The following is a 24,347-nucleotide window of genomic DNA, read 5'->3' as shown; positions in this document are numbered from 1 at the left end:
GAGGATATGTTGTTTACTTTCAGCTTCCTGTGCCAACCGGAAGTGCTATAATTGTGTGTCAAAAGGGCTGTTTCGAAGGGTTAAAAAGTCAAATCTTTCCAAAACTTAATATATGTGAATAGGCAACCCTCATGAACTGTAAATCAGTCATTCATCCCATCAGATTTCAAGGAAAAATTTACACACCCACACAGAAAGGATGGAGTGACACACTGAGGGGCTTAGAGGCAGACAGTGCCTGCAATAGTTACTTTGTTTGAACTTTTAAAGAACCGTCAGACCTAGAGTTCTGAAACTTTACAAACCTGTTCTAGAGCTCAGGTCGATTAAACACGGTGAGTTATGTGGCTCTAGAAGGTTCTCGGACCGATAAAAAGCCTCGGTGCATTTGCATTGACTTCAATTCATTTGAGCATTACAAAATTGTGACATTTAGAAAAGTCCCAGAGTTGGCAAGACTAGGTGCATTGAAACCGGCTCGGCCCATAGAGACGGACCCGACATTTCTGTCCGATAGCTCATTCAAGGACCCCGTAGCAAGGCATGGAAAAAAAGTGGAAATTTCAGCACCAATTAAGGTTTGCTCGGGCACCGAATGACCTATCGAGCCGAAACTTGGGATTCGAGGTCGCCTCACATAGGGCTAAACATAATGTGAAAACTGGACCCGCAGCTAGAACATAACTACGTATTATTTTGTTTTATTATGGTTTAAATGGAAGGCGCTGTGAATTTTGGGCCTGCTCTGAAATATGTGATAGTTGGCTTTCTAAACGAGTTGGAAAAAGTGAGTTTGGAGTCAGATGGTATCAGTTTGGTGTCTGAAAATATCTAATTGGCTGATGGACACTGACTTGCTAGTTGACTTTTGTGCATTTGCAATATGTTTCAACAGTGAAAAACCACCAAAATAGCATTCTGAAATCACCACTAAAAATGACATCACCATAGCCGTGCCGAGTTCAAACGAGATGCCCCGCTTGACCGTAGCTTGCTCGGTCTGAGCGCAGCGACAGTGACAAGAAGATGACCCTTGACCTACATTTCAAGTCTTTTGCTTTTGGGAGACAGAGAGAGAACTGTTAAGGTTCAGAAGCACAATTTGACCTCAGGAACGTTCCTAAGGTCTCTGTGCAAGCCTAACATTGACCGTGTGGCATTAACCCTTAACAGTTAAAAGGTGTTTACATCAAACAGTTTACAATGACATCTCACCCCATAGGAACACATTGCCTGCACCCCTAAATTCAACCTGAAGCCTATGTGGGTTATGAATTTCTTATGAACCTGTCTTCAATGACAATCCATCAAGCCACTATGAGGTCTACCTGTGTTGATTCTAAGCTTCCTGGAGCAACCGGAAGTGATAAAATCACCCCAAAAGTGTTTTGCCATACCCAACCAGCAGTTTGTGATATATAGTGCATTCAACCCTGTGTAAATCAGTCAGTTCTTAACGTATAGACTTAAAACTCAGGATTCTGTAAAAGCATACCCCGATCAGGATATGTATTTACTTATAGCTTCCTGTGCCAACCGGAAGTGCCTTAAAATGGGGTCATAGGTGCTGTTTCGAAGGTTTAAAAAAGTCAGATCTTTCCAAAACTTTAAATGTGTGAATCGGTCAACCCTCATGAACTGTAAATCAGTAATTTCGCTAAACAGATGTCAAAGAAAAGCTCTCACACACACACACACACACACAGCAAGGATGGAGTGAAAAAGTATGGTGCTTAAAGACACACAGAGCCTTAAATGCTTTTAGGGGGGATCCAGACTTCCATACCCGCTCTGGGAGCGCTATACTACCGCCCCAAATCAATGGGTGCTGGCCTGAGTGATTTATGGAGGTTTTCAAAAAATATTCTGTTTTTCTTCTGGAAAATATTTTGTGTTTTTTCTTCGAGTCAATGGCCTGAGTGATTTATGGAGGTTTTCAAAAAAATATTCTAAGTCCAAACTTCATGCACCTGGTATTTTTTTTGGGTTACCAGGCGTCATTTTTCAAAACGGTTGAAATTGCTTTTAGGGGGCATCCAGAGTGTCACATGACCGGATGAGGTAACTATTCTTGTTCTTCTTGTAACTTTCCGGTAGGCTAGAAGCTTTCCGGTGTTTAGCTGCTCGACACAGGTCGACGCAGGTATTGCACTTGATTTATCGTTATCGTAACCGTAGGTGCAGCCAAGTGGAAATACGAAAGCTTTCCAGCTATTTCGCACTGACGGTAATTTGAACACAAGAACGTTTCTAGTGAAAAGGTGCTTACACTCAGAGCCATGTATTTACACTCAGCCACCCTAGCCTTATTACGGGTTAACGTTTTGGTAATTTTGGTTGGCCAACAAAATGTAAGACTACAATGACTGCATACGTTTCCCCAAATGTTATGAAAAAAAAAATGTTTTGTTATTGATGGACAATGGCAAGGCTGCCATTGTATTTTCAGTTACATTCTGTTCAATAAAAATGGTTTACACGTTTATTTTTTAAGAAATACATGGAACTACAACCGAATAAAACACCATTAACCATCATGCATTGCTTACATTCATTCTATCCTGAAAAGTCTGTTGAGAAAAATCGAAAACAGTACATAGGCATAAAACCACAATGTTTTAATAGGGATTAAATAAAGACAATATATATATATATATATAACCTCTTATGGTTAAAAAAAAGACAAAATACCTATATATTCATAACGTAAAATAAATAAATACAGTCGATCGCGTCTACGGTTGTTGCAACGGCTTGTGTGTCGCCTACTGGTTAAATTCGTGTCTTTTCGCACGAATTAAGTAGCACAGAAATTCGTGTATTTTCGCACAAATTAAGTAGCACAGAAATTCGTGTATTTTCAAACGAATTGAACCACCCCAAAAATGCACAAAAACGCACGAAATCTGCTGAAATACATTTTGTACATATATGCGCGAATTGAATGTGAGGCTGGGCTGACAGTTCAGAAATTGTTTAAGAAATGCTTACACACAAAATACAGGTTAACAATGGTCATTGAAGTTGATTGAAAACAGCACGACCTGATGAAGATATCCCAGAAGCCTTGTGCATCTTCAGGTTCCCCAGGAAGATATCCTGCAAGACAAACCATCAGTACCAGCATTCTAGTTCCCAGTCATGTGTGCATGAACATATACAACACTCACATTCAGTAACAGGTGTAAGCCACATCCAAGTACTTATAGGTTCCGACACAGGGGTCGCCGAACACGGAGTTGGATACCTTGACGATACACTGGCGCTCTCCGTCACACCTGTGTAAACAGGTAGAGGTTAACATCACAGCCAATGAGTGCCTACAGGTAAATGCACACTAAAGGTTTCAGTACCTTTCTGCCATTGTCCTGGTGGTGGATGGGCTGAGGCAGTTGGTGTTTTTGAGTTGTTTATGTGGGCGCCCAATGGAACACACATCGTGTTGACGACGACCATAGTTGGCACGCTGAATATGGATCTCACCACGATCTGAGGAAGAGAACGAAGAAAAGGATTACCAAATCTGGGTGTTTGTGTGGGTTAGTGACTAACATACATCACCACATGAATACACCGTACGGTAGTGTTGACCAGCTTACCACATAGTAGTTGAGAATCAGAGCCTTCACATATGATGCTGCTTACTGCAAGGACAACACAGGAGTTACACCACACAAATTAAGACACACATTAGCCTGGTGAAATGTTAGTGATGGGCACTAATAGGGAATGTTGATTTCAGGTGCATTTTAAACATGTTGGCATGAACTAAAGTATAAAAAGTTAGGCTCGTCATCTTCCACAGTTACCTTGTAGTTTCACTTCCTTATGAACAGTTCTCAAAATGCTAACATTTTAATTAAGCAAACTGGCTGGCTATACCCAAGAAGGTGAAGCAGGGCGACCCGCTACACCAAATCTGTATTTCTATGCCGTTTGTGCCATCTGTCAGATTAGCTATAAACCCTACAAATCAGTAGGAATTGCACTAGCTAGTTACCGTTCACTGAAACATATTCAGTGGTAAACCAGATTAAGTGTGCACAACCATCAAATAAGCTTGAGACACTTCCCTTCCATGTTCTTGCTAGCTAATTGAGCGAGATATGTACATATAACAAGGTGCAGAAGCATATGAGACAAGTCGAAAAGGTTACTGCAAAAAGGGTCAATGCAGATGGTCGGGGTAGTCATTCAGCAGTTTTATGGCTTGGGGGAAGTAGAAGCCATTCAGGGTCCTGTTGGTTCCAGACTTGGTGCACCCGTACCATTTGTTATGGAGTATCAGAGGCCAGTATGACTTGGGTGGCTCGAGTCTGTATGTAGGGCCTTCAGACACACGTGGTGTCGAGATCCTGATGGCAGGGAGCCCAGCCTGAGTGATGTACTGGGCCGTACACACTACCCTCTGTAGCACCTTGCAGTCAGATGCCATACCTAGTGGTGATGCAGCCAGTCAAAAAGCTCTCAATGGTGCAGCTGTAGAATTGAGGATCGGAGGGCTGATACCAAATATTTCTAGCCTCCTGGTTGGGAGGGGCTCGGCCCTCCGTTTCCTGTAGTCCATAATCAGTTCCTTTGTCATCTTGGCACCACACTTCCAGGTCCCTGACCTCCCTATAGGCTACGCTAACTAAAGTTGTTGCCGGCTACATTTTTCAATAACCACAGCTTGTTGGCTAGCTAGGGTTAGTTAGCAGGTGAGGGTGGTTTACACGTTGAGAAACCCATGCACGTATGAAACGTTGTGGCCATAAGACTGCATTTAATAAAACGTAGTTAGCAAGCTGGTACCATAGGGGAACCAACCCATTCTATTCCTTTTCTAGCTATCAGCAGAGTGCACTCTTTTACAAAAGAGTAAAGTGGGTAGGAGTATTAAACAATATCCCAACATGCCACAGTCATACCGATAGTACGTTGAATCTAATTCTGTATATTGGTGCCCACCACTAAGTGTTATTAGCACACATTGAGAGACTGACTTGTTTCTTGCTGTTGGACACAGGAGTATTTGATGTCCAGGTACTTGTAAGTCCCGACACAGGGGTCTCCAAAAACGAAATTGGATGCCGGCACAACACACTCGCTCTTCCCACCGCATCTGTGTGTTTCAAAGACAGGTAGAGGTCATGAGTTCCTTTCTGCCATCTTGCTGGTTAACACTAGTCAAGGAGTTCCTACAGGTAAACAGCACAGGTTCCAGTACCTTTCTGCCATCTTGCTGGTGGTGGATTGGCTGAGGCAGTTGGTGTCGGTGAGTTGGTTATCGGGGCGCCCAATGGAACACACATCGTGTTGACGACGACCATAGTTGGCACGCTTGATTTGAATCTTACCTCCATCTGAGGGAGATGGGGAAGAGAGACAATGAAAAGGAGAAAGGTGAGGGACAAAGGAGAGCCAAGTCTGGGTCTCTATGGTGTGGGCTAGTGACCCTAATCTACAGTAGAAACTATCATAGGTGGTCGGTGAGTATACTGTAGGGTTGACTAGCTTACCACATTGCAGTAAAGCATCAGAGCCTTCACACGTGATGCTAATTGCTGCCAGGACAAATAAACAGGAATTACACATCACTCACATTAGCTTGGTTAAGTAGTATCATCATTATTACATACAGTACCTCCATCCGTTAGTGTACAGCAAGCTGCAGCCAGCACTGTAACATCACACAGCTAGTTCAGCAACATCTCACAACATATGCACTTGGACCATGAAGCTAGAATTCAGCATTGGTCTCTATACTAATACATTTCAGTTATACTAAGTGTATTATAGTCAAGTTGAGCATTTGGTCTCTTATTCCAGGCACAAAATGTGACATTTGTTATATGACTTTGTTTTGAATACTTTTTTGCCCAATAGGAACTGAATGTCCCTCAAATCATATGACATTCTTCTATTACTAACATTTGATCGTCTATATTTAAATTCTAATCTGCATCAGATACAGATTTTGTATACTCACATGTGACCACCGTCAGTCTGAACATGCGCATGATTCCAGGTACAGGAGTGGTAGTAACAGAGAAAATGCAACTGATGATAACAAGACCCAATACACCTGGTATTTATGTTATGTGACATGTCTTAATTAACCCAGGTGTATCTCTTTGTCTCCAGGTGCACCTCATTGCAAATAGGGGCCGGCATTTGCTGGTCTATACCTGGCTATTGAGTCAGTCTCATGGAGTTAGATAGAGGACTCTAGGTGGATAAAATCCATTTTGACATGAACATTGCCATTGAGGGCTTCCAACATTTTAAAGTAGTCATGTAGGTGGGGATCTTTGTTAAGGAAGAATCACACGGGCCACATTCAGTCGCAAAACCTTTGAGCATTGCAGATATACATTTCATGATTAGAGACAATGTATTTCTTTATTCTACATCTCGGAGAGACATATTTGTTAAACACAGCATATTTGTTTATAACCTTCCAAAATGTTGCATCCTTCTGAATGCACCCCATTATTAATTTCCCCATTATTCTTTATACATTGCCAGCAGCATACCACCCTGCATACCACTGCTGGCTTGCTTCTGAAGCTAAGCAGGATTGGTCCATGTCAGTCCCTGGATGGTAGACCAGATGCTGCTGGAAGTGGTGTTGGAGGGGCAGTAGGAGGCACTCTTTCCTCTGGTCTAGAACATGCCCCAGGGCTGTGATTGGGACACTGCTCTGTGTAGGGTGCTGTCATTTGGATGGGATGTTAAATGGGTGTCCTCACTCTCTGAGGTCATTAAAGATCCCATGGCACTTATCGTAAGAGTAGAGGTGTTAACCCCGGTGTCCCTACTAAATTCCCAATCTGGCACCCAAACCATCACGGTCACCTAATAATCCCCAGTTTACGATTGACTCATTCATCCCCCTCCTCTCCCCTGTAACTATTCCCCAGGTCATTGTTGTAAATTAGAATGTGTTCTCAGTCAATTTACCTGGTAAAATAACAGATAACAAAATGTTTAATGATTCAATCAGGAGGGATCAGTCAATTAATTATACTCTTGTGCAAACACAGCATAACCTGTCTCCCTCGCCAGCAGCCAATGAAATTGAGTGCGCCAAATTCAATCAACAGAAATCTCATAATTCAATTTTCTCAAACATACAAGTATTAGGCACAATTTTAAAGATAAAATTCTCGTTAAACCAACTACAGTGTCCGATTTCAAAAAGCTTTTCTGCGAAAGCAGAGCATATCATTATGTTAGGTCATTAACTAGTCACAGAAAGCAGACAGCGATTTTCCAAGCAAAGAGAGAAGTCACAAAAAGCAGAAATATTGATCAAATGAATCACTAACCTTTGATATTCTTCATCAGATGACACTCCCGGGACAACATGTTACACAATACATGTATGTTTTGTTCGATCAAGTTCATATTTATATCCAAAAATCTCAGTTTACATTTGGCTTTGCCTCCAAAACATCCCGTGAATTTGCACAGAGCCACATCAAATCACAGAAAAACTCATAATAAACATTAATAAAAGATACAAGTGTAATTCACAGATTTAAAGATATACTTCTCCTTAATGCAACCGCTGTGTCAGATTTCCAAAAACTTTACGGAAGAAGCAAACCATGCAATAATCTGAGTACGGCTCTCAGAGACATTCACAACCCAAGAAGATATCCGCCATGATGGAGTCAACATAAGTCAGAAATAGCATTATAAATATTCACTTACCTTTGATGATCTTCGTCAGAATGCATTCCCAGGAATCCCAGTTCGACAATAAATGTTTGATTTGTTCCATAAAGTCCATCATTTATGTCCAAATTCCTCCTTTTGTTAGGGCGTTTAGTAAACAAATCGAAACTCACGAGGCGCGGGCAAGTCCAGCGGAAATGTCGGACGAAAATTCCAAAAAGTTATATTACTGGTCATAGAAACAAATCAAACGATGTATAGAATCAATCTTTATGATGTTTTTATCATAGATGTTCAATAATGTCCCAACCGGAGAATTAATTTGTCTGTAGAAAAGCAATGGAACGAGAGGTAACTTTCTCATGACCGCGCATCATGAGACCGAGGCTGCTGGTAGACCTCTGACTCATTCCCCTCCCATTCAGCCCCCCTTCACAGTAGAAGCATGAAACAACGTTCTAACGACTGTTGACATCTAGTGGAAGCCTTAGGAAGTGCAATATGACCCATATCCCGCTGTTTATTCAATTGGGGCTGAGTTGAAAAACTACAAACCTCAGATTCCCCACTTCCTGGTTGGATTTCTTTCTCAGGTTTTTGCCTGCCATATGAGTTCTGTTATACTCACAGACATCATTCAAACAGATTTAGAATCTTCAGAGTGTTTTCTATCCAATACTACTAATAATATGCATATATTAACATCTGGGACTCAGTAGGAGGCAGTTTACTCTGGGCACGCTTTTCATCCAAACGTGAAAATGCTGCCCCCTATCCATAAGAAGATAACTGTTGGTGGCAGTAAATTGCCAGATTTGGCTTCATACAGTCCCTTTTCAAACAAAACACTCTGTTGCGCTGTGCATCCTTTTAGTGTCTTTGCCAACTCATAGAAATTATAGAAGAAAATTGTCTAATTTAATAAAATGAATATCGTCTCGATTGTCTCTAATGTAATTACATTTGTTATTTGATTGGAATGGAGCTGCCCGTGGGCTCACGGACACCATATTGGGACACATATAAAGATGATATACTGTGACTATCATTCTCTATGGTTAGATCCCCATAATGTGTTGTTCTGGTGGCTGAGCGTATGTCCTCTTCCTCTCAACTGTTGATTCTCAGGGCTGCTGGACAGGTGCCTAGCCCTTCAAAGTGCGAGCCCTTTGGGTGTTGCACTTATCAGGCTTCACCGCCACGGTCCGGAAAGGCTGGTCCGAGTGATTTTGTGCATTTATATGATCCCATTTGCCACTCCTGTGAAGGAAGACCGCTGCGCTTGAAGGCAGTTTATTGACCACAGATCCCCAGTACAGGTACTCTACTGTAAACATTATTAACCTGTCTGGCTCTGGCGTTCCGCTAGCGGAAACTCCTCTCACATTCCACTGAAAAGGCAGAGCGCGAAATTCAAAAGATATTTTTTAGAAATATTTAACTTTCACACATTAACAAGTCCAATACAGCAAATGAAAGATACACATCTTGTGAATCCAGTCAACATGTCCGATTTTTAAAATGTTTTACAGCGAAAACACCACATATATTTATGTTAGCTCATCACCAAATACAAAAAAGGACAGACATTTTTCACAGCACAGGTAGCATGCACAAAGCCAACCTAACTAACCAAGAACCAACCAAACTAACCAAGAAACAACTTCATCAGATGACAGTCTTATAACATGTTATACAATAAATCTATGTTTTGTTCGAAAAATGTGCATATTTGAGGTATAAATCAGTTTTACATTGCAGCTAACATCACAGCTACCGTCACAAATAGGACCGAAGCAGCCAGAGTAATTACAGACACCAACGTCAAATACGTAAATACTCATCATAAAACATTTATGAAAAATCGATGGTGTACAGCAAATTAAAGACAAACATCTTGTGAATCCAGCCAATATTTCCGATTTTTTAAGTGTTTTACAGCGAAAACACAATATAGCATTATATTAGCTTACTACAATAGCCTACCACACTACCGCATTCATTCATCAAGGCACGTTAGCGATAGCAATAGGCACGTTAGCGATAGGGAATAAACCAGCAAAAGATATTAATTTTCACTAACCTTCATAAACCTTCATCAGATGACAGTCCTATAACATCAGGTTATACATACACTTATGTTTTGTTCGAAAATTTGCATATTTAGAGCTGAAATCAGTGGTTATACATTGTGCTAACGTAGCATCTTTTTCCCAGAATGTGCAGATATTTTTATGACACTCAAACTATTCTGACCAAATAACTATACATAAACGTTACTAAAAATACATGTTGTATAGGAAATGATAGATACACTAGTTCTTAATGCAATCGCCGTGTTAGAATTCTAAAAATAACTTCATTACGATATGCAGTTTACGTTATGGCGAGAGCGTGCCCAAACTCTGGGCGCAAACGACTAGTACAACATGTTCGACAGATATATGAAATAGCATCATAAAATGGGTCCTACTTTTGACGATCTTTCATCAGAATGTTGTACAAGGGGTCCTTTGTCGGGAACAATCGTTGTTTGGATTTAGAATGTCCTCTTCTCCAGTCAATTAGCACGGAAAGCTAGCAAAGTAGCGCTAAGCTCTCCTTCCTGAACAAAGGCACACAACGCAACACGCCTAACGTCCCGAAAAAATTTCAATAATCTAATAAAACTATATTGAAAAAACATACTTTACGATGATATTGTCACATGTATCAAATAAAATCAAAGCCGGAGATATTAGTCGTCCATAACGACAGCTAATCAGAAGGCAAATCCAGGTCCCTTCACGCGATCTCCAGAAAACAGGAAACTGGTGACACGTCATGCCGAAAGCTTTTATTCGACACCAGATCAAGTTACACACTCCATTTCTTCTCGCACTGCCTGTCGACATCTAGTGGAAGACGTATGAAGTGCATCTATTCTAATAAATATCAAGGAACTTTATAGGCAGGCCCTAGAACAGAGCATCGATTTCAGATTTTCCACTTCCTGTCAGGAAGTTTGCTGCAAAGGGAGTTCTGTTTTACTCACAGATATAATTCAAACGGTTTTAGAAACTAGAGAGTGTTTTCTATCCAATAGTAATAATAATATGCATATTGTACGAGCAAGAATTGAGTACGAGGCCGTTTGAAATGGGCACCTTTTATCCGGCTACTCAATACTGCCCCTGCAGCCCAAACAGGTTAAATGGAAGAAAGATGGGCCAGGAAACACAGATAAAAAATAAAAAAATCACTTCCAGGTTAGACTTTCTCAGGTTTTGCCTGCAGAATCAGTTTTGTTATACTCACAGACAATATTTTGACAGTTTTGGAAACTGTGGAGTGTTTTCTATCCTAATCTGTAAATTATATGCATATTCTACGATCTGGACCTGAGAAATAGTCCGTTTACCTTGGGAATGTTATTTAAAAAAAAAATATAATAATCTGACCCCTAGCGTCAAGAGGTTAAACTCACAGACACTATTTTAAACAGAAAACAGACAGCTTAATCTGGGACGCTAAACCAGACAAGATACAGTGTGCCTATCTATATTTATCCATTTGTATTTAAACAGGTACGTTGTCTGAGAACACATACTCATTTACAGCAACAACCTGGGGAATAGTTACAGGGGAGAAGAGGGGGGATGAATGAGCCAATTCTAAACCGGGGATGATTAGGTGGCCATGGTATGAAGGACAGATTGGGAATTTAGCCAGGATACTGTGGTTAACACCCCTACTCTTGCGATCAGTACCATGGGATCTTTAGTGACCACGGAGAGTCAGGACACCCATGTAACGTCCCATCCAAAAGACAGCACCCTACTGCCTTTGGTCATATGTTTTAGACAAGAGGAAAGGGTGCCTCCTACTGACCCTCCAACACCACTTGCAGAAGCATCTGTTCTCCCATCCAGGGACTTACCAGGACCAACCCTGCTTAGCTTCAGAAGCAAACCAGCAGCGGGATGATGGGTGGTATGCAGGCCTAGCTGGCTATATAATGAATATGAATTGGGTGTTGTGAGATTATTAAATATAAAAGCACTAAACATCTCTAAAATCTTCACTTAGTCAAAAGATTTATTTGAACCCTAAATGGTTCTCAAGTAAAATACTAAGAAAAGTTAATCCACTGTTTAAATAGCGCTTTTGCCTGTGTACAGATTTCGATGTCTCATTTTTGATTGATTGCAAATGATACCTTTTTCTAAGTATCTCTCTTTTTCAAACAAGCATTGCAGAGCTGGCTACAATTTATATGTCATCCACCTGAAAAGATAGAACAAATATTAATGCTGAATTTAAATGTGCTGGTTGATAAAATACCTGTATTTATGGGAAACAGTTTGGAAAAAGTATTTTGTTATTAAATGATATTGTAAATTGGAATGGGTGAGTTGTCTTTTATAGAGTTATCAGAAATATATGGAAAGGTCTGCTCAGTCCAAGATTATAACCAATTGATTACAGCATTACACCAAAAATGGAGGCAGGTGGCAGCAGAAGGAGGTAGGGAAGTGGTCTGTCTGCCCAATTTAAAGGATCAAAACTTGCAGCGGAATAAAAATAGCAAAAATAGGAATGTATACCAGTTTCATTTGAGGACCAGGATGTTGATATGTGCCATACAGATTGCAAAATTGTTGGGAAGAGATTTGATTTACCGATTCCATGGTGTATGAGATGATTCAAGACTTGTGCTTTGCAGCTAATGCAGGTTTTGTGAGAACAGAATCAATTGACCATTTATTTTAGTATTGCCCTCAAGTAGGTTCTCAGGAATAGCTGAAAATGCAAAACATTGACCCTAGATCTGTTGGAGATCAATTACTAATACTATTGTTTTTCAACAGTCTGTAGAGTCTATTCAATAGAAATGGTATGTTAATCAAAGCATAGTTGAAATATATATGCTGCGTAGAAATCCAGTGTGTGGCCAGCAGAGACAGGTGGGATGTGCTAAGGGAAGCTGAGGGTTGGGATGTGGAATTGGAGACAAGTGGGGGTGGAGTTGCTGGGCGAAGGATAGAATGAGATGTAAAATAAATTCCAGATAAAAATACATGTGAATGACACTGAGGGGCTGTGTTAATACGGTTGAGGCTTATGCCATGCAGGTGTTTGTACAAATGAATACTCAGATGGACATGGTGCCATACATGCACTCACATTGTTTGCCTGGCTGTTCATGGTTGTTTCTCTTATTTGGTGGTGCATAGGGCAGGGAATATAATTATTTTATTTCTCAGAGTGGAATGTGATGGTTGAGGGGCAGCTCTTGGATGGCTGTATCGGTCAGGTCCCCCTTTGACATTGTGGGAGATTTGTCGACGTGCCTGTGACCCTGTGGGTCTCTGGATAAGAAGCTGTTAGACTAATGTGATGTAGTTGGGCAACTTCACTGCAAGTATGTTTATTAAGAGAATAAATAGTCTAGCTGAATTTACACAGTAACATTTGGTTCATGATCCAACCACTTAACTATCAATGTTTGTAGGGTCTACACATTGTATAAACATTTCTCACCCAACCAGGTCTGCTTTGTGACCAGATTAGCTGGTGATTAATACAAATTAGGACCATTAAGGCTGCTGATGTCATAAGTACTACCTGTCAATGATTTGAGACTCAGGTTCAATTGATTAAAATATAGTTTGACCATCCAGATCACAATGAGTATTAAACTTGTCTACAACTGCCTAAAGGTGGGCACAGATGACAGACATCAAGACAAAGGCACGTTAGCACCAGGTACAAATGAGACCGGTGAACACCGGACACATGGTCAGTAATATTGGTGTGACATTTAGTAATATACAAGAGGCAACCAGTATCATCTTCCAGCCATGTCATTTAATTTAGACCAACAACCACAGTTCAGAAATGGTTTAAGAAATGTTTCAGCACAAAATGCACAGGTTTACAATGGTCATTGAAGTTGATTTGGCAGTTGGAGGAAAACAGCACGGCCCGATGAAAATGTCCCAGAAGCCTTGTAGATCTTCTGGTTCCCCAGGAAGATATCCTGCAAGACAAACCATCAGTACCAGCATTCTAGTTCCCAGTCATGTGTGCATGAACATATACAACACTCACATTCAGTAACAGGTGTAAGCCACATCCAAGTACTTATAGGTTCCGACACAGGGGTCGCCGAACACGGAGTTGGATACCTTGACGATACACTGGCGCTCTCCGTCACACCTGTGTAAACAGGTAGAGGTTAACATCACAGCCAATGAGTGCCTACAGGTAAATGCACACTAAAGGTTTCAGTACCTTTCTGCCATTGTCCTGGTGGTGGATGGGCTGAGGCAGTTGGTGTTTTTGAGTTGTTTATGTGGGCGCCCAATGGAACACACATCGTGTTGACGACGACCATAGTTGGCACGCTGAATATGGATCTCACCACGATCTGAGGAAGAGAACGAAGAAAAGGATTACCAAATCTGGGTGTTTGTGTGGGTTAGTGACTAACATACATCACCACATGAATACACCGTACGGTAGTGTTGACCAGCTTACCACATAGTAGTTGAGAATCAGAGCCTTCACATATGATGCTGCTTACTGCAAGGACAACACAGGAGTTACACCACACAAATTAAGACACACATTAGCCTGGTGAAATGTTAGTGATGGGCACTAATAGGGAATGTTGATTTCAGGTGCATTTTAAACATGTTGGCATGAACTAAAGTATAAAAAGTTAGGCTCGTCATCTTCCACAGTTACCTTGTAGTTTCACTTCCTTATGAACAGTTCTCAAAATGCTAACATTTTAATTAAGCAAACTGGCTGGCTATACCCAAGAAGGTGAAGCAGGGCGACCCGCTACACCAAATCTGTATTTCTATGCCGTTTGTGCCATCTGTCAGATTAGCTATAAACCCTACAAATCAGTAGGAATTGCACTAGCTAGTTACCGTTCACTGAAACATATTCAGTGGTAAACCAGATTAAGTGTGCACAACCATCAAATAAGCTTGAGACACTTCCCTTCCATGTTCTTGCTAGCTAATTGAGCGAGATATGTACATATAACAAGGTGCAGAAGCATATGAGACAAGTCGAAAAGGTTACTGCAAAAAGGGTCAATGCAGATGGTCGGGGTAGTCATTCAGCAGTTTTATGGCTTGGGGGAAGTAGAAGCCATTCAGGGTCCTGTTGGTTCCAGACTTGGTGCACCCGTACCATTTGTTATGGAGTATCAGAGGCCAGTATGACTTGGGTGGCTCGAGTCTGTATGTAGGGCCTTCAGACACACGTGGTGTCGAGATCCTGATGGCAGGGAGCCCAGCCTGAGTGATGTACTGGGCCGTACACACTACCCTCTGTAGCACCTTGCAGTCAGATGCCATACCTAGTGGTGATGCAGCCAGTCAAAAAGCTCTCAATGGTGCAGCTGTAGAATTGAGGATCGGAGGGCTGATACCAAATATTTCTAGCCTCCTGGTTGGGAGGGGCTCGGCCCTCCGTTTCCTGTAGTCCATAATCAGTTCCTTTGTCATCTTGGCACCACACTTCCAGGTCCCTGACCTCCCTATAGGCTACGCTAACTAAAGTTGTTGCCGGCTACATTTTTCAATAACCACAGCTTGTTGGCTAGCTAGGGTTAGTTAGCAGGTGAGGGTGGTTTACACGTTGAGAAACCCATGCACGTATGAAACGTTGTGGCCATAAGACTGCATTTAATAAAACGTAGTTAGCAAGCTGGTACCATAGGGGAACCAACCCATTCTATTCCTTTTCTAGCTATCAGCAGAGTGCACTATTTTACAAAAGAGTAAAGTGGGTAGGAGTATTAAACAATATCCCAACATGCCACAGTCATACCGATAGTACGTTGAATCTAATTCTGTATATTGGTGCCCACCACTAAGTGTTATTAGCACACATTGAGAGACTGACTTGTTTCTTGCTGTTGGACACAGGAGTATTTGATGTCCAGGTACTTGTAAGTCCCGACACAGGGGTCTCCAAAAACGAAATTGGATGCCGGCACAACACACTCGCTCTTCCCACCGCATCTGTGTGTTTCAAAGACAGGTAGAGGTCATGAGTTCCTTTCTGCCATCTTGCTGGTTAACACTAGTCAAGGAGTTCCTACAGGTAAACAGCACAGGTTCCAGTACCTTTCTGCCATCTTGCTGGTGGTGGATTGGCTGAGGCAGTTGGTGTCGGTGAGTTGGTTATCGGGGCGCCCAATGGAACACACATCGTGTTGACGACGACCATAGTTGGCACGCTTGATTTGAATCTTACCTCCATCTGAGGGAGATGGGGAAGAGAGACAATGAAAAGGAGAAAGGTGAGGGACAAAGGAGAGCCAAGTCTGGGTCTCTATGGTGTGGGCTAGTGACCCTAATCTACAGTAGAAACTATCATAGGTGGTCGGTGAGTATACTGTAGGGTTGACTAGCTTACCACATTGCAGTAAAGCATCAGAGCCTTCACACGTGATGCTAATTGCTGCCAGGACAAATAAACAGGAATTACACACCACTCACATTAGCTTGGTTAAGTAGTATCATCATTATTACATACAGTACCTCCATCCGTTAGTGTACAGCAAGCTGCAGCCAGCACTGAAACAACATCACACAGCTAGTTCAGCAACATATGCACTTGGACCATGAAGCTAGAATTCAGCATTGGTCTCTATACTCAAGCATTTCAGTTATACTAAGTGTATTATAGTCAAGTTGAGCATTTGGTCTCTTATTCCAGGCACAAAATGTGACATTTGTTATATGACTTTGTTTTGAATACTTTTTTGCCCAATAGGAACTGAATGTCCCTCAAATCATATGACATTCTTCTATTACTAACATTTGGTCATATATATTTAAATTCTAATCTGCATCAGATACAGATTTTGTATACTCACATGTGACCACCGTCAGTCTGAACATGCGCATGATTCCAGGTACAGGCGTGGTAGTAACAGAGAAAATGCAACTGATGATAACAAGACCCAATTCACCTGGTATTTATGTTATGTGACATGTCTTAATTAACCCAGGTGTATCTCTTTGTCTCCAGGTGCACCTCATTGCAATTAGGGGCCGGCGTTTGCTGGTCTATACCTGGCTATTGAGTCAGTCTCATGGAGTTAGATAGAGGACTCTAGATGGATGAAATCCATTTTGGCATGAACACTGCCATTGAGGGCTTCCAACATTTTAAAGTAGCCATCTAGGTGGTGCTTCTTCGTTAAGGAAGAATTACATGGGCCACGTTCAGTCAAAAAACCTTCGATCATTGCAGATATACATTTCATGAATAGAGACAACGTATTTCCTTAATCTACATGTCGGAGAGACATATTTGTTCAAAATAGCATATTGTTATCTGAACCTTCCAAAAGGTTGCATCCTGCTGAACGCACCCCTTTATTCAATCCGGGTCATCAGGAGGGATCAGCCAATTAATTATACTCTTGAGCAAACACAGCATAACTGTATGTGCAGTAAATTGCCTTGAATTGCCTAAATTACCTCTTAAATTCTCAGGGCTGCTGGACAGGTGCCTTGCCCGTCAACGTGCGAGCCCTTTGGGTGTTGCACTTATCAGGCTTTACTGCCACGGTCCAGAAAGGCTGGTCCGAGTGATTTTGTTAATTTATATGTTCCCAGTTGCCACTCCTGTCAAGGGAGACCGCTGCTCTTGAAGGCAGTTTGGTGACCACAGATCCCCAGTACAGTTACTCTACTGTAAACATTATTAAAGTGACCCGTGTTGAGTGACTATATACATATGGCAGCAGTCTCTATGGTACAGGGTAGAGTACCAGTTGGTATCAGCCCAATACCCTGCTTTTAACAGAGACTAAGTTTGGGCAGGGTTCTGGGCGGAGGCCGGCTAGAGGTTACTATTTCAACGTCCGATGGCCTGGAGTAAGAAACTTCTATCTCCAGTTTCTCAGTCTCTTGGGGTTAACTTTGATGCACCTGTACTATCAACTCCTTCTAGATGGTAGCGGGGAGACACGGCCATGGCTCGGGTGGCTGAGGTCCTTGATGATCTTCTTGGCCTATCTGTGACACCGAGTGCTGGAGATGTCTTGGAGGGCAGGCAGTGTGCCCCCGGTGATGCGTTGGGCTGTCCGCACCACCATCTGGAGAGCCCTGTGGTTGCAAATTCCGGACCAGGCGTTGATACAGCCCTACATGATCGTCTCAATGGTGCCCATGTAGAATTTCATGAGGGCCTTAGAGGACTAGCCACATTTCTTCAGCCTCCTGAAGTTGAAGAGGCGCTGTTGAGCTTTCACCACACTGACTCTGTGAATGGACTATTTCAGGTTTATAGTTATAACTTGTAGCTCTTCATCCTCTCCAGTGCGGCCCTGTTGACATGGATGGGGACTAGCTCAATCTGCTGTCTACAGTAGTCCACAATCATCTCCTTTGTTTTGTTGACATTGAGGGAGAGGTTATTTTCCTGGCATCATTCCGTCAGGGCCCTCAAATATTTCCTGTACGCTGTCTCGTCATTGTTGGTAATCAGGCCTACCACTGTCGTCAGCAAAATTGACGATTGAGTTGCCACGCAATCATGGGTGAACACGGAGCACAGGAGGAGGCTGAGCACACACCCGTGTGGGGCCCCAGTCTTGAGGATCAGCGTTGCAGAGGTGTTGTTGACTAACCCGCTGGAGTGCCTTGCAGTTGTGGACGGAGTAATTGCCATACCAGGCCATGATGCATCCGCTCAGGACGCTCTCGATGGTGCAGTAGTAGTATTTAGAGAGGAGGCAGCATGGCAACTTTCTTCAGCCACCTTAGAAGGTAGAGACGCTGTTGTCATGTTGGTCCATGACGAGTCCGCAGTGATGTAGTCGCTGAGAAACTTAAAACTTGTGACTCTCTCTACTGCAGTCCCGTTGATGTGGATCCGGGGTATGTTCCCTCCTCGGCTTCCAAAAGTCAACAATCAAATCCTTTGTTTTGCTAACGTTGAGGGAGAGGTTGTCATGACACCACAATGCCAGTTCACATACCTGCTCCCTACAGACTGACTCGTCATTGTTGGTTATCAGGCCTACAACCGTGGTGTTGTGCAAAGCTACGCAGTCATGGGTGAACAGGGAGCACAGGAGGAGGCTGAGCACACACCCCTGGGGGTCACCTGTGTTGATTCAGTGTCTCCTTAAAGCAGGTGGGTACTGCAGCCAAGGACAGGTACAGGTTGAAGATGTCCGAGAAGATGCCCGCCAGCTGATCAGCCCACACTCTGAGCATGCGGACAAATATTCTATCTTGGCCAACGGCTTTGTGAGTACCTTCTCTTGAGAGTTTTTCTTCACGTCTGCCTCGGAGAGTGAAAGCACCTGGTCATTCAGAGCAGCAAGAGTTGATGACTTGGTATTGTCTACCTCGAAGCGGACATAGAATGAGTTAAGCTCGTCTGAGAGGGAGGTTGGCACTCCAATATGTCCCATAAACATCACAAATTGTCCTTTTGTTCGATTGATTCCGTTGATATATATCCAAAATGTCCATTTATTTGGCGCATTTGATCCAGAAAAACACTGGTTCCAACTTGCACAACGTGACTACAAAATATCTCAAAAGGTACCTGTAAGCTTTGTCCAAACATTTCAAACTACGTTTGTAATACAACTTTCGGTATTTTTTTACGTAAATAATCGATAAAATTGAAGACGGGATGATCTGTGTTCAATACCGGAGGAAAACAATGTGTAGCATGCCTTCTGGTCATGCGCCTCTAACTAACAGTACACTTCACTGGAAACTCATTCTGAACATGGCTACTTCTTCATTTCTCAAAGGAAAAACCTCAACTAATTTCTAAAGACTGTTGCCATCCAGTGGAAGCGACAGGAACTACAGGAAGGTCCCTTAGAAATCTGGATTCCCAATGAAAACACATTGAAAAGAGAGTGACCTAAAAAAAAATATAATCTGAATGGTTTGTCCTCGGGGTTTTGCCTGACAAATAAGTTATGTTATTGTCACAGACATGATTCAAACAGTTTTAGAAACTTCAGAGTGTTTTCTATCCAATACTAATACTAATAATAATATGTATATATTAGCATCTGGGACCTAGTAGGAGGCAGTTTACTCTAGGCACACATCCAAATGTGAAAATGCTGCCCCCTATCCTAGAGAAGTTAACTTCTTCTTAATAGGGGTCGCTGTTTTCACTTTGGGAAAAATGTGTGCCCAAATTAAACGGCCTCGTACTCTGTTCTAGATCATACGATATGCATATTATTATTACTATTGGATAGAAAACACTCTGAAGTTTCTAAAACTGTTTGAATTATATCTGTGAGTAAAACAGAACTCATTTGGCAGCAAACTTCCAAACAGGAAGTGAAAATTCTGAAAATGGGTCTCTGTGTAAGGCCTTGCCTATTCAATTGCCTTGTATTTATGGATCTGTATGCACTTCATACGCCTTCCACTAGATGTCAACAGGCAGTAGAGTGTTGAATGGGGTGTCTAGCTTGATGTGAGACCGAATGAGAGCTTTTGGAGTGACAGGTCCGGTATTTTCTTTGTCTTCGAAGGCGCGCTGGGGAGCTCGACATTGTTTTCTGAAAAGCGTTCGGTATACACGGCGAATATCTCCGGCTCTGATTTTATTTGATACATATGATAATAACATCATAAAGTAGGTTTTTTCAACCGAGTTTTATCAGTTTATTCAACGTTTATTGGGACTTTTGGAGTTTTCCGTTCTTTGCGCCAAGAGAGGATGGGAATGTTAGCAACCTTGGCTAGCATTGTGGTGCGAATTCGACAGAAGAAATGGACATTCTAAAACCAAACAACGATTTATTCTGGACCAAGGACTCCTTGTACAACATTCTGATGGAAGCTCAGCAAAAGTAAGAAAACATTTATGATGTTATTTCGTATTTCTGTCGAAAATGTTTAGTATTATTTTCCGCCCTGATTTTGGGCGGAATGTCGTACTAAAGTTATTTTTAGAATTCTAACACGGCGATTGCATTAAGAACTAGTGTGTCTTTCATTTGCTATCCAACATGTATTTTTTAGTAAAATTTATGATGAGTTATTTGGTCAGATTAGGTGAGTGTCAGAAATATATCCGGAGATTCTGGAAAAAAGTTGCTACGTTTTCACAATGTATAACCACGGATTTCAGCTCTAAATATGCACATTTTCGAAGAAACCATATATGTATTGTGTAATATGTTATAGGACTGTCATCTGATGAAGATTGTGAAGGTTAGTGAATAAATGTATATATTTTGCTGTTTTTTTCGCTATCGCTACCATTGGGTTGAATGAATGCGGTTGTGTGGCTGGCTACTGTAGTAAGCTAATATAATGCGTATTGTGTTTTCGCTGTAAAACATTAAAAAAATCGGACATGTTGGCTGGATTCACAAGATGTTTATCTTTCATTTGCTGTATTGGACTTGTTAATGTGTGAAAGTGAAATATTTCTAAAAAATATTTTTTGAATTTCGCCTTTTCAGTGGAATGTGGGCGGGGCTAGACAGGTTAAATTAGCTTACCACAATAGCCAAACACACAAACACATTTATTCACCGCAAAAGGTAGCTTTCGCAAAAACCAGCAATAAATATAAATTAATCACTAACCTTTGGACAACTTCATCAGGTGACAGTCTTATAACATCATGTTATACAATACATTTATGTTTTGTTCAAAAATGTGCATATTTAGAGCTGGAAATCGTGGTTATACATTGTGAATACGTAGCAACATTACCCCAGAATCTCCGGATATGTATGACCAAATGTTTGTATTAGAGAGTAAATGAAGTACATGTTATATGATTTGAGGTACATTCAATTTCTATTGGTCAAAAAAAATATATAATTGTCACGTTGCATTCTTGGAATAAGAGACCAAATGCTCAACTTGACTATAATCCAGTAGGTATAACTCAAATGCGGAATTCTACCTTCATGGTCCAAGTGCATATGTTGTGAGATGTTGCTGAACTAGCTGTGTGATGTTGTTTCAGTGCTGGCTGCAGCTTGCTGTACACTAACGGATGGAGGTACTGTATGTAATAATGATGATGTTACTTAACCAAGCTAATATGAGGAGTGTGTAATTCCTGTTTATTTGTCCTGGCAGCAATTAGCATCACGTGTGAAGGCTCTGATGCTTTACTGCAATGTGGTAAGCTAGTCAACCCTACAGTATACTCACTGACCACCTATGATAGTTTCTACTGTAGATTAGGGTCACTAGCCCACACCATAGAGACCCATACTTGGCTCTCCTTTGTCCCTCACCTTTCTCCTTTTCATTGTCTCTTCCCCATCTCCCCCAGATGGAGGTAAGATTCAAATCAAGCGTGCCAACTATGGTCGTCGTCAACACGATATGTGTTCCATTGGGCGCCCCGATAACCAACTCACCGACACCAACTGCCTCAGCCAATCCACCACCAGCAAGATGGCAGAAAGGTACTGGAACCTGTGCTGTTTACCTGTAGAAACTCCGTGGTTGTTGTGTTAACCACCACCAGGAAGATGGTAGAAGGGTACTGGAACCTGTAGTGTGTACCTGTAGGAACTCATGACCTCTACCTGTCTTTGAAACACACAGGTGTGGTGGGAAGACCCAGTGTGTTGTCCCGGCATCCAATTTCGTTTTTGGAGACCCCTGTGTTGGGACTTATAAGTACCTGGACATCAAATACTCCTGTGTCCAACAGCAAGAAACAAGTCAGTCTCAATGTGTGCTAATTACACTTAGTGGTGGGCATCAATATCCATAATTAGATTCAACGTACTATCGGTATGACTGTGGCATGTTGGGATATTGTTTAATACTCCTACCCACTTTACTCTTTTGTAAAAGAGTGTACTATGCTGATAGCTAGAAAAGGAATAGAATAGGTTTGTTCCCCTATGGTACCAGCTTGCTAACTATGTTTTATTAAATGCCGTCTTATGGCCACAACGTGTTTCATACATGCATGTGTTTTTCAACGCGTAAACCACCCTCACCTGCTAACTAACCCTAGCTAGCCAACAAGCTGTGGTTATTGAAAAATGTAGCCGGAAACAACTTTAGTTAGCGTCGCCTATAGGGAGGTCAGGGACCTGGAAGTGTGGTGCCAAGACGACAAAGGAACTGATTGTGGACTACAGGAAACGGAGGGCCGAGCCCTCCCTACCAGGAGGCTAGAAATATTTGTAATCAGCCCTCCGATCCTCAATTCTACAGCTGCACCATTGAGAGCTTTTTGACTGGCTGCATCACCACTAGGTATGGCATCTGACTGCAAGGTGCTACAGAGGGTAGTGTGTACGGCCCAGTACATCACTCAGGCTGGGCTCCCTGCCATCAGGATCTCGACACCACGTGTGTCTGAAGGCCCTACATACAGACTCGAGCCACCCAAGTCATACTGGTCTCTGCTACTCCATAACAGATGGTACGGGTGCACCAACTCTGGAACCAACAGGACCTTGAATGGCTTCTACTTCCTCCAAGCCATAAAACTGCTGAATGACTACCCCGACCATCTGCATTGACCCTTTTTGCAGTAACCTTTTCGACTTGTCTCATATGCTGCTGCTGTTCCTTGTTATATGTACATATCTCGCTCAATTAGCCAGCAAGAACATGAAAGGGAAGTTTCTCAAGCTTATTTGATGGTTGTGCACTTAATCTGGTTTACCACTGAATATGTTTCAGTGAACGGTAACTAGCTAGCGCAACTCCCACAGATTGGTAGGGTCTATAGCTAATCTGACAGATGGCACAGCACAAACTGCATAGAAATACAGATTTGGTGTAGCGGGTCGACCTGTTTCACCAGCTTACCAACTGTTCAAAAGGAAGTGAAACTACAAGGTAACGGTGGAAGATGACGCGCATAACTTTTTATACTTTAGTTCATGCCAACATGTTTAAAATGCACCTGAATTTGTGTGGTGTAACTCCTGTGTTGTCCTTGCAGTAAGCAGCATCATATGTGAAGGCTCTGATTCTCAACTACTATGTGGTAAGCTGGTCAACACTACTGTACGGTGTATTCATGTAGTGACGTATGTTAGTCACTAGCCCACACAAACAACCAGATTTGGTAATCCTTTTCTTCGTTCTCTTCCTCAGATCGGGGTGAGATCCATATTCAGCGTGCCAACTATGGTCGTCGTCAACACGATGTGTGTTCCATTGGGCGCCCACATAAACAACTCAAAAACACCAACTGCCTCAGCCCATCCACCACCAGGACAATGGCAGAAAGGTACTGAAACCTTTAGTGTGCATATACCTGTAGGCACTCATTGGCTGTGATGTTAACCTCTACCTGTTTCACACAGGTGTGACGGAGAGCGCCAGTGTATCATCAAGGTATCCAACTCCGTATTCGGCGACCCCTGTGTCGGAACCTACAAGTACTTGGATGTGGCTTACACCTGTTACTGAATGTGAGTGTTGAATATGTTCATGCACACATGACTGGGAACTAGAATGCTGGTACTGATGGTTTGTCTTGTAGGATATCTTCCTGGGGAACCTGAAGATGTACAAGGCTTCTGGGACATCTTCATCGGGTCGTGCTGTTTTCCTCCAACCGCCAAATCAACTTCAATGACCATTGTAAACCTGTGCATTTTGTGCTGAAACATTTCTGAACTGGTTGTTGGTCTGAATTAAATGACGTGGCTGGAAGACGATACTGGT

The 24,347-nt window shown here is 42.1% G+C and overlaps 3 protein-coding genes across 3 annotated transcripts; 1 reads left to right on the top strand and 2 right to left on the bottom strand.

Annotated features, from left to right (window-relative positions):
• Positions 1-3,172: 3,172 nt before the first annotated feature.
• On the bottom strand, positions 3,173-6,002 carry LOC120040332 (L-rhamnose-binding lectin CSL3-like). The gene is made up of 8 exons (XM_038985522.1): positions 5,972-6,002; positions 5,627-5,662; positions 5,502-5,546; positions 5,210-5,345; positions 4,986-5,104; positions 3,600-3,644; positions 3,354-3,489; positions 3,173-3,278 (listed from the first exon to the last, which is right to left on the bottom strand). The coding sequence occupies exons 1-8, from the start codon at positions 6,000-6,002 to the stop codon at positions 3,173-3,175; spliced, it is 654 nt and encodes a 217-aa protein (XP_038841450.1).
• Positions 6,003-13,760: 7,758 nt separating this feature from the next.
• LOC120040335 (L-rhamnose-binding lectin CSL3-like) lies at positions 13,761-16,583 on the bottom strand. The gene is made up of 8 exons (XM_038985526.1): positions 16,553-16,583; positions 16,215-16,250; positions 16,090-16,134; positions 15,798-15,933; positions 15,574-15,692; positions 14,188-14,232; positions 13,942-14,077; positions 13,761-13,866 (listed from the first exon to the last, which is right to left on the bottom strand). Exons 1-8 carry the CDS (start codon positions 16,581-16,583, stop codon positions 13,761-13,763), a joined length of 654 nt encoding a protein of 217 aa, XP_038841454.1.
• Positions 16,584-18,553: 1,970 nt separating this feature from the next.
• Positions 18,554-24,089, top strand: LOC120040331 (L-rhamnose-binding lectin CSL3-like). Its single transcript, XM_038985521.1, has 9 exons — positions 18,554-18,566; positions 18,826-18,941; positions 21,642-21,696; positions 21,777-21,821; positions 21,976-22,111; positions 22,254-22,372; positions 23,617-23,661; positions 23,772-23,907; positions 23,984-24,089. Exons 1-9 carry the CDS (start codon positions 18,554-18,556, stop codon positions 24,087-24,089), a joined length of 771 nt encoding a protein of 256 aa, XP_038841449.1.
• Positions 24,090-24,347: the final 258 nt, after the last annotated feature.

The sequence above is a fragment of the Salvelinus namaycush genome, unplaced genomic scaffold, assembly GCF_016432855.1.
Source record: "Salvelinus namaycush isolate Seneca unplaced genomic scaffold, SaNama_1.0 Scaffold342, whole genome shotgun sequence".
In the NCBI taxonomy this organism is placed as follows: domain Eukaryota; kingdom Metazoa; phylum Chordata; class Actinopteri; order Salmoniformes; family Salmonidae; genus Salvelinus; species Salvelinus namaycush.
The sequence above is the reverse complement of the archived record's forward strand: the minus strand, read 5'-3'. Positions and strand labels throughout refer to the sequence as shown.